We start from the raw sequence: 10,977 nt of genomic DNA, 5'->3' as shown, positions 1-10,977 counted from the left end.
ACTATTTACCTGTGGTGACCTTTTGCAAGTTTAGCAATAATCGTCGATTTCTTTCTTGAGTAAGTAATAATCTATTTAGATCAGTTTCATATCTCCTGGATGCGCTGTCGCTCTGCAGACTTCCGGTTTTGGGGTTCTGTCTTACTTCCTGTCGGAGCTGCTCGACTTCCTGTCGTAGTGACGATAGTTCCTGTCGTAGAAATCGAATGTCATCTTAGGAAGATTCTTCGCCATTTGACTCTGTTAATCATAACCACACAAAAGACAAACATATCGCTATAAAGGCATATTTCGGGATGGTCATTATACTAGATTTTAAGTTTTCCTTAATAAGTTTATATTACAATACTTAATAAGATCTTTACCTAGAGGAATTGATAAGGATTTATAGGTCAGAATGTAGGAGCTACATGTGGTATAGATCTACAGGTGATATACAAGCCACTGATAATTCAGAATCCGATGACTAATTAGCGTTAATTAACAAAGAAGGGACCAAAAAAGCAACGTGTTTCATCCATCTGAATAAAACTTCGGGAAAGCATAAAATCAGGTTTTGGCGGCTTAACACGCTCCAATTTATGTATGTCATTGCTATATTATGTAAAGATATGATTCCCAGCAAGTTAAACATGTAAAACTAATGATTTCCGAATCCTTTCCAATACAATACTGTGAAACACTTTTTATTCGCAAGAACTTTATTTCCGCGTAATTACGCGAGGCGGTATGCTTGCAAAAATTTCATTCTCGCGTATAATAGACTTCCTTATGATTATATAAAGCAATGACCACAATTCGTGAAAATTTTGTCTCGCTAATAAAGAGTCAATGACTATTTCGCGAAAATAAGGTGTCGTGAAAATTAAGTGATCTTCAGTAAATATTTTTTTGGGTGTTAGGGTAACTATTCAGAAAGTCATTAATTTTGACACGCTTCATTTCTTTAAGTATGATGGAATGATGTAACTTATTCCCTATATAGATCTTACGTCTTACAATCCAACATTTTAAACACATTTAAAAAAGTCACTGTAATATTTTCAAATATATAACGAGATATATTTTGTGAATATGCCTTTTGAGTTATTTTCCACATTGATCCAACATACATGTACATCAGGAACGTAAACAGCAGTCGTTAACAACCAAGCTGAAAGATGGGGAGGTTTGTATCATAATAAAAAAAAATGAGACGTTAGTCAAGAATCTTTTTCAGGAATCCGCTTAATAACTAATTTAAAATCAAAGGCCTGAAGGGCCACAATGGCGCCGCGCTTTAGATATGGCATTGATACTGTGAAATTGCTGAATTTCAAAGCATGTTTAAAAGCATGCATATGTCTATAGAAATATATAGCTCAGTTGTAGATAAAATACCCCGATTTGAGCATTTATGATATTAAAACATTCAACTCATTAATCCGAGATTCTTCTGCCTCTAAACCCTGCTTTTTTATTGTTACTTGTGCAGGGGTTAGTATATAGGTCCCTGGTCTCAAACTTGAAATTCCAATTTTAGGGGGTTTGAAATTACTTTTCCTCTCTCTAAGGCCTAATTAATTTAATTAACTTGAGCAATGTGTACTAAATTTACAGCAAGATCTACAGTGCCTTTGATCACTTTATTTTATGTAATGAAAGTTGTTTTCCCGAGATTCCTTGACATGTACATAACTATCGTTTTTTTTTCTCTTTGTTGAATTTGTTCCTGCTGGTCTTCATTTCAAATCATTTCAAATTTTCCACCAAAATATGTACATTTTACATGTATGTATAAGGACTGCATTTTAAAAGGGATTCAACAAAGTCTAGTTCTGCGTGATTTGTCTGTGTTTTGTTTGTGTTGTAGCAACATAAATTTGTTTTGACGTTTTCCATTTTAAAATATGCTTACATAAATAACAATAAAAAAATAACAGCAAGTAATATTGTAAAGAATAACAAGAGGCCTAGGGGCCAAATTGCTCACCTAAACTAGGAAAAAGCACAAATCAGATCAGAATTGAACAGTTAAGGGTTGGAGGTGGGGGGGGGGGAGGAGCTTGAATTCTAATACTACTTAAGAATGCCTCCATATCAATACTGCATACAGTATATCTTCTTGAGGAAGTTCTTGAGAAAAAGACTTTAAATGATTTTTTAAACATTTTATTTGTATATATTACTTTGTAATAATTTGAATTTGACTCCCCATTGTTTCCCTCCCTTCACCAAAGGGTACTCATGATTTGAACAAATTTTAATCTTCAATAAATGAGGATACTTACATGTCAACATGACTAAACATAGCTTGTCTGTTCTTTGGATTCTTCCCTTTATTTTCAATGTAAAACTTTGATCCACCATTGAGACCCTTCCCTACCCTTGGGGGTTATGATTTGAACAAATTTAATTCTACACTACCTGAGGATGCTTCCATATAAATATCACTAATCATGACTTTGAAGTACTTGAGAAGAATTTTTTTAAAAATGTTTTCCTATACATTCCTATGTAAAACTTTGATCGGCCACTGTGGCCCCACCCCAAGTTTGGTTGAAATTGGTACAGTGGTTCTTAAAAAGAATATGAAAATGTGAAAAGTTTACAACGACAACGACGACAGACAACGGACAAATTTTCATCAGAAAAGCTCACTTCGGCTCAATTGAGCTGAAAATATTGTAACTTGGTAATGGCATAAGTATTTTTTTTCAACCTACCTGTGAACATTCCATGGGGGACCACAAAACAAGTTTGGATATATTATTTTTCCCTTGACTGAAAGATTTGTCGGAAAACGTATCTTGTCTACATTCTTTATATGCTTATCATACAAAGGTGAGTACTTTTAATATGGCCTCCGCTCTGACTCTCCCCCGCACAAGTCATAATATAAAACCGGGGGTTAGAGTCAGAGGAATCTCTGATTAGTGAGCGATGTGGCCCATGGGCCTCTTGCTTTGCATCTTATTTGTTAGGTTAAAAAACATTTTAAATAAATACTTAATTGTTATTACAGTATTTTTTAAACTTCACCTGCATTTTGATATAACGTGCCCGTGTTGATGGATACACCTGGGTGCTGACCAAGACAGCTCACTGCCTCAACATGGTCAACATTTTTTTTTTGGTAACCCAAGTCTCCATTATGTAATACACTGAAAAAACACCCCTCTTAGTTTACATGCAACACACGGTCATAATGTAATTAAATAATTGTGATTTTATGCATTCCTCACTGTTAGCTAGGCCCTACAACTTGCGGACTTCTCTTTCAAGTGACGTCACTGGTAACGTACATGTAATACATAAATGGAGGTTGGAAAATTCCGGAAGGTATATTTTATAAGTTTTATACGGACGGTATGCACTGTATATTTGATAATTATCTAGGTGAATCATTTACTCCCTTTTGAGATTTGTTGTGAAATTATCGTGAATTTTTTCTTTTTTTTAAATTTAGTTTTGCTCTTGAATTCGGATTGATTATATCTACCGATGACCGAGCTCAATTTTATGTGCCTCTAATGATATCCGATACACATGACGAGATTGGAGAACTTCAATCTCTCACCAGAGGGCGTTTTTACGCTCCGCTCCAACACCTCTGTAATCGTCTAAATTACAAGAATCTTGTAAAACGGAAATAAATTATAGATTGCCACCAAGTTGGTAATTTTTTTAAATGAAATTAGAAATATCAATCTGTAGCACTTCTTTTGTTCTTTCAAAATTTGGATATATATTAAAATAGTTTCAATATATAGGGCACTATTTTGTTTGGAATTTTTACACACATTTTCATTTTGAAACCAAGGAGACAGAGTTAGAAAATATTTACTACCAGAGAGCTCAAAACACGTAAAATCATTGGCAAAACATACAAAACAATCAATGTTTATACAATTTTTGTTGACATTTACTTATGTTTGGCAATCCGAACTACTTTTTAGACGACAACAGAGGTGTAAGCGGAGCACGCCCTCTGGTGAGAGATTGTGGAGAACTTTTTTATGTAAACTTTGTTTTTAGAGTATACTTTAAACCAATGCGAACTGATAACATCATGCAAAACATGAAAATGGACGCAAGGTAAACAATGTGAAATAAATTAAAACATTAAAGAAGCAAAACACGCACGACAAGTCAACAACGCACACACATGTGAGCTTCAGTTGTGATTGGGTTTAACATGCTTAACCAAATATCATAATAATGTTTATGTCAAAAAAAGATATTTTAGATTTTAAAATATTATAATTATTAAAATACATGCAACTTCTTGTCTAAGGACCCGTTATACATGTTATAAGAAGGATTGTATGGATGGTCATATAACTATGATTGCTCTTCTTCCTGAATAACAGGTTAAGCCCTAAGTGCCTATTGATTGTTATGTTAGATAATATCCTGATTAGTTCTCCAAAATCAATTAAACTTTAAAGGAAAAATAGTTATTAGTGGAAGTCAGCCATACTTTTATACAAAAAGTTCCTGCATTTTAAACGAAATGATGTAGTCTCTAGCAACAATAAATGTTTAACGCATTGTTTTTTCTCTTTATAGCAAAAACTAAATGATAATTTGATTAATAAATTAGATTTGAAATAAAATAAAAAGGATTAGATTTAAAGTCAACCTACATTTATCATACATGTATGTAGTAGTATAAATTTACAATATATACAGCCTTCTCATTCTCAAACATAGCTTTTCACACACATGTAAAACACCTTTTTAATGTATATGTAACATATTCCTGATAATACACATACTATATTCATCAACATATAATTATGTAATGAGAGCTTTATAATACAAGTTAACCATAATTTATTTATGTACATTAGTATATTTAATGTGTGGTTTGTACATGTAATACACATAAACTATACTAACATTTGTGCTTTATAAAACACATGTGAACCATGAGTTCATTAACGTACGTGTAACATGTAGTTTACTATAAACATGTAAACCATGTGTTCATTAACGTATGTGTAACATGTGGTTGACAATACACATGTAAACCGTTCGTTTATTAACGTACGTGTAACGTATGGTTGCACATAACATATGTTACACGTACGTTTCACGAAAGTAACACATAAGTGTATTCCAAACATATGTTTAACGTATGTTATGTGAAACGTATGTTATATGTATGTTGTACCACATACGTGAAACGTATGTTTGTAATACACGTATGTGATACGTACATTTCACAAACGTGATACATGTGTTATGTGCAACCATATGTAACACGTACGTGGCACAATTAGCTGTGTAAAGATCCCTCAGTGCTCAATGGCCCTGAGTTCCGAGTAAAGGTCAAAATTTGAAGACCTTCATCGGCATACGGTGACGTCTCCATATGAGTGAAAAATTCTCGAGAGGGACGTTAAACAATATACAATCAATCAATCAATCCTTTTGACAAGACCTGTTGTTTATGTATGAATGCATATTATAATATATTTTTGACTTCTTGGCCTTGACTTTCAAATCTTTTTTGAAGATCTTTATCAAATTTAAGTGCTTGTTTTACTGCTTCAAGCACAGCTCAGTAGCCAATCAACACGTGTTTTTCGAACCAACTGCATTAGAATAGCAGATGCTACGTAACGATTGTTGATCTGATTCTACCCGGCCACCGGCGTTCGAATCCTGGTCTGCTGCATTTTCTTTTCTTCCGTTACATATGGTGCCTGCCTTGGAACTGAAAGATGAGAGGCCTGCCAGGACTGCGTCTGAGTTGGGATATTTGAGGGACTCAAGACAGTTAAAGAGGGAGGAATTAGGCGGTCAGTCGGGTTCCAACGCCTGTGGCCGGCTGACTCAGTTGATAGAGCACCTTACTGGTAATGCAGATGTCCCGGGCGCGATTCCAGGTCCAGCGATATGTTTTTTCGAGCATTTCTCCTTTTCTACTACTTTTGGTGGCCAGTGTGTGTGTGTAGAGGGGGGTTGGGGGGTGTTAAGGTTACAAAGTATGTGTAAATTAGAATTCATTGATGACAGGGTTCTTGAGCTTGTGTCTTCGAGGTCGAAGACTGTTGAAGGAGGAAGGAAAGTTCAGGCATCATTAAGGACCGTGGATATCCTCCTAAATAGCTCAGTGGTTTCAGCACCTAACTAATAATACAGGGGTCAGGGTTCGAGTCTCTGTCAAACCATATGTTTTCTTCATGCATTTCTCCTTCCTTTTCGAATTACCATTGGTATCCATTGCGCCTGGTTATTAGCAGACCTTTTTCTAAACTCATATGAAAATATTATGCGTGAAAAGAAAAAAATACTTGCTTTGGCCTTAAACTCGACATTTAGATATATCGACGACGTATTTTCAATTATCAATGGTAATTTCCATTCTTAAACAGTGCATCCATACGATATATCCTGGTGAGTTTGAGATAAAAGATAGCAAAAAGTCTGACACATCTTTTTCATCTTTCGATATTTTACTTTAAAAAGACGTAAATGGTAATTTAACAACCATGCTTTATGATAAACTTGATAACTTTAACTTTTCAATTGTCAACTTCCTTTATCTATGCAGCAAATACCTTCTTAACCTGCATACGGAGTCTATTTATAAATCTCAGTTGATTTGATATGCAACATCATTTTCTATTAATGAACAATTTCTAAAACGTGGTTTAAGCATTGAATAAATATTTTTGGATGTCTTCGGTCCTATAACACACCTGGCCCTGCCGACAAATTGAATACCGCGCGTTGAAACAAAATAATCCGAAGTCTCGTTTAAAGTCATCATTTTGTAAGTTCTTTGGTCGATAAAATGACCCTGTCAGCAAATACAATTTATCATTGAGTTAAATGCTTGCTGACGTTTTACATACATATTGTTATTCCATTATTTATACAGTGAATTGACGACGGATTTTCCCGCTATTTCCCGATCATAACAAAGAACACGAGTGGTACTGATCGGTCGGCAGGGAATGCTAATTCCTCCATGGTACCTGGTCCCACCTCTGATGTTTTGGAAGTCCGACTGTTTGCTCTGCTCCTATTTTGTATTGTTATATGGACTTTTTATCTTGAATATTGTTCATTATCTTCAAAATTATGTTTTATTCCTACTACGTTTGGTGAAAATGTTTGTGACGTCACAATACTAAAATGACGTCAAAAGTTAGATGACTTGGAAAAAAATATTTGAATCCCTTGTAGTCGAGCAACGAATAACTTAACAGTTTAACGTACAGTCAATTCTAAACTTTATCGCCCTTTGATTCATCGCCATTCTCACAAGAACGCCATTATATTCAAAGAACGTTTTTCCTGTTATATAAAATTTATAATGCCAAATTTGTATGCGGTAATAAGTTTCATATTTCCAAAGGTTTGCAAAGTTTTTTCCACCCTTCGTATTTAATTATCTTATGATGAAGTCTATTTCTACGTGTTAAAGAACGAGACTAATTCAAATATCCGGATGCATGTAAATGTAATATTCAGCTTTTTTTTTTTTTTTTTTTTTTTTTTTATATATATAAATTTACATATTAATTAACATTTCAACACGATTTTATTTATTAATAAAACATCGTTACATTTGGAAAAACACTACTCTCCATCTTAATTTTCATAAACCACACAAACACTAACTAAAGGTACGTGTATGTAGCACTTTGTAGCTAATGCGTCTTTAATTATTGCCATTTATTGTAGCCGATTATAATAATTGTCGGTACATGAATTAATAAAAATAATTAATCTGCTTCAATTATCTTTGATTAAAAAAATGAAAATGAAAACTAAGCTAGAATATTACCTTGATTGTTAAACATGTTAAACTAACATAAAATTCTTCCTAGAGGTTTAAATCCCCAAGTAAAGAAATATGGGGCCTATAATAGGCGCAGAGTAAAAATATTGATAATAGAAAATTAAAAGGGATATGTATACATATGATTATTAATAAAAGGGAATAAATATGGATAAGATACAACAACGGCCTGTAAATTAGGAATTAATTATCTTGAAGTTCTCAGTTGTTATTTGTGATCGTTAATGCTGATACCGGAAACCCGGATATTCCCAAGTATGAAACATCTTTATAAGAGCACATGTAGGTATACCTTGTATCAGTCTTCATACAGTAAAAATCCAGAAAAACTGCTCTCATAACCAAAGTTGTTATTTCCATCTGTTGTTGAGAGTCGAACCCAGACGGAGTCCCCGGCATTTACGTGGACGATAGTCATTCCTCCTCCATTTGAACAATAGTGAACGCCCCCTGCCAAGTGGGCACGTTTGCGAACACCCTCTACAAGAAGTTCAGTGTGAACAATACGATTCCTATCACACATCACTAGCTGCACATAAAAAACATACACACCGGAGACGTCTGGGGTAAAGATTCCTGTAACATGGCGATAGTAGTTTCCTACATTTAGGATGACGTTTCCAAAGATTAAGGTTTGTCGAACTGCAAGGTGTCTAAAGTGCGTTGGAGAATTTGCATGAAAAGCTATTTGGCGCTCTGTCAAATAAAATCAAACAACAACTTACATTTTGTAGACATTTGCACATACAGAATATTTTCATTACGTTTATGATAAATTGAAAACCTTCATAATTAAACATTATTTATTTGTCATTTTTTGTATCTAAAGAAGGAAAACAAGCCATTATCCTAAGCTTGTAAGTTCCCTGTATTTTTATTCTAACTTTAAATCTCAAATACATATTTATGAAATAATATTCAAAGTACACTGTACCTGATATACATTTAGGCATTTACGATAAAAATTATAGGTAATTAGAGATTTGGAGAAAATTCCTTGTATTACATTCTTATTCGGTACTTTAGTTCTATTTAATTCTTTTCTATAACATACGTATGTGATACGTTTGTGCTATCATTGTAAGATATCACAGATCACTCCTTATATCATATTATGCTAATAAACATTAATATTCAAGGCCAGATCAATTATTTATTTAATGTTTGTACTTTGTACCAGCCGGAAAAAAAGTCAATGATACTCGTATGCAAAAGGTCATTTTGTTTTAGTCCAGTGAATCTAGTTTTCAAACCCACACAAAAGTTGATGATTTTGTATTAATATTTTTGCAATGTGTGCCCTGACTTTGATTATATATCAAGCTGCCGAATTCGAAATCAAAAACTTTTAAAATGATACTTTGAACTTCGTAACACGATTAAAGATAGCTAATAGGTAGAGGACGAAAATTTTCTTTGCCTGCTGTCCAATCTAATTCACTTTTAGTGAACAAAATGATGTGTAAGTTGAAGATAGCCAATTGTAACAAAATATGATTAAAGCACACTCTTCCCCCTAATGTTCCTTAAATTTGCTCACAGAAGTACATATTTTCTGTAAAGAGTTAAGTACAGGTATAATAGTATGTGAACATGTCAGTTATATTAACCATAGAATTTAATTTAAAAGTCGGCAGCATAACTTTTTATCAATAAAGAAAGGAATTCTATTACTGTTTAATTAAGGATAACTACAAAAAATTGCATTTCTTTACATGAGATTTACAGGTATGAATAGGTATTTGAGTATCAACTTTCATGGGTACTCCCCCTGCCCACCCCCAGCAAAATGGGCATTGGGGTCTCCGAGGAAAAGTATCTGATCATTCACAGGCATATATTTTGTTTGTCATCTCGAAATCTACAAATGACCTTGCTTATATTAATTGTTGTTGCAGATAAATAAAAAAAAGATACTTACTCGTGGAAAGTGATACGTTTTGTTCCTGACCAAATAACCATCGTTTTCCTCTGTATTTGTAATGCTGATCGGAGAATTGCCCACTGGAAAATGTATTTTCTCGTTGAAATCTCTTCTGCTTTGAAGCTGCATGAAGGGTTCTAAGAGGACTTTGCGCATCCTGGCGATTTTCTTTCTGTTCTGGATTTTGTGGTTCTTCATTTTTGAGTTGTTTAATTTCCTTTTTCTGGAGAAGAACTTCTTCTCTCAATGCTGACATCTCCTGGCGTAGTGTCTGGATTTCCGCTGAACATATTTCATCAATTTTAACTCTAGAGTTTTCCTTTGCTTCTAATTTTACCCAACACATCCAGAGTAGTAATAAAGCAAAACTCAGCACCTTCATATTACTGATAGTTCCAAATTTTGTAGTAAACACCCCTAAAATCGTCAAATTAAAGTTTTATTTTATATCTGAAATTGACAAATAAAATTAGAAATATTTGAAATATACAATAATCCGAAATTATCTGAAAATAAAGAAGCTCGGTGAAAGAAAGAAAAACGTACAAAAATTAAAATAGTACATGTATTTTTTTTTAATATAAAATACATGTAGCAATAGCATTATAGACAAAAGGGGCATTTTTGTTATTTTTAGTGTTTCTGGTTTTTGTTTTAGTTCATGAAGCATTGTAGAGTGGGTAATACACAAAACGAGTCTGAAAACATATATGCACTTTTATTTCTTGTATTTACATACTGGGTATATATTGCCATAATGACAGATTATACAACCATGATGCCTGGATTGGTATATTTTTTCACTTATTTTGATCGTAAATGATTCAAGTAATAAATTTCTTAGATTTTAAGAAATGGTAAACCTTTTGATATTCAAAATTCTACTTTTTTCATAGTTAGTTTTGTTTGTTGGTTTACAGTAATTTGTGACATATGATATCAGTTTAACCAAGTGGAACAATATTCAAGTGAGAATTTAAATTGGAAACGCAAAATACAATATAACATTTTGCATGAAGAATTGTGCGTTTGCGTTAGCAGTCGTGTAAGATCGTTTAACGTGTAGAATAGTGTTCGTGTATAAGATTTAATCGTGCGTTAATCGTGCGGAATCGTTCGTAAACGCGGTAGTTCGTGTAAGGCGTCAACATTGCAGCCACTGTAAATACATAACTAGTGCTAATTGTAACGGGAACCGTTACAGATGTTCCCCAAACGCTCCCCAACTCCCTTTTAGTTCCATATTCCCTGT

At 33.6% G+C, this 10,977-nt stretch overlaps 1 protein-coding gene across 1 annotated transcript; it reads right to left on the bottom strand.

Annotated features, from left to right (window-relative positions):
- Positions 1–7,812: 7,812 nt before the first annotated feature.
- On the bottom strand, positions 7,813–10,161 carry LOC134250980 (complement C1q tumor necrosis factor-related protein 3-like). The gene is made up of 2 exons (XM_062733349.1): positions 9,723–10,161; positions 7,813–8,497 (listed from the first exon to the last, which is right to left on the bottom strand). The coding sequence occupies exons 1-2, from the start codon at positions 10,105–10,107 to the stop codon at positions 8,100–8,102; spliced, it is 783 nt and encodes a 260-aa protein (XP_062589333.1). The 5' UTR covers positions 10,108–10,161; the 3' UTR covers positions 7,813–8,099.
- Positions 10,162–10,977: the final 816 nt, after the last annotated feature.

The sequence above is a fragment of the Saccostrea cucullata genome, unplaced genomic scaffold, assembly GCF_032062105.1.
Source record: "Saccostrea cucullata isolate Sc308-1 unplaced genomic scaffold, CSIRO_AGI_Scuc_v1 ctg13583, whole genome shotgun sequence".
NCBI lineage: Eukaryota > Metazoa > Mollusca > Bivalvia > Ostreida > Ostreidae > Saccostrea > Saccostrea cuccullata.
Note: the sequence above shows the minus strand (reverse complement) of the source record. Positions and strands in the feature narration are given on the sequence as shown.

Excerpts from the sequence above, each read along its gene's own strand:
- LOC134250980 (XM_062733349.1), bottom strand. The coding sequence starts at position 10,107 with ATGAAGGTGCTGAGTTTTGCTTTATTACTACTCTGGATGTGTTGGGTA. Across the intron at positions 8,498-9,722 it reads AAACGTATCACTTTCCACGA|AGCGCCAAATAGCTTTTCAT; the intron begins GTAAGTATCTTT and ends TTTATTTGACAG.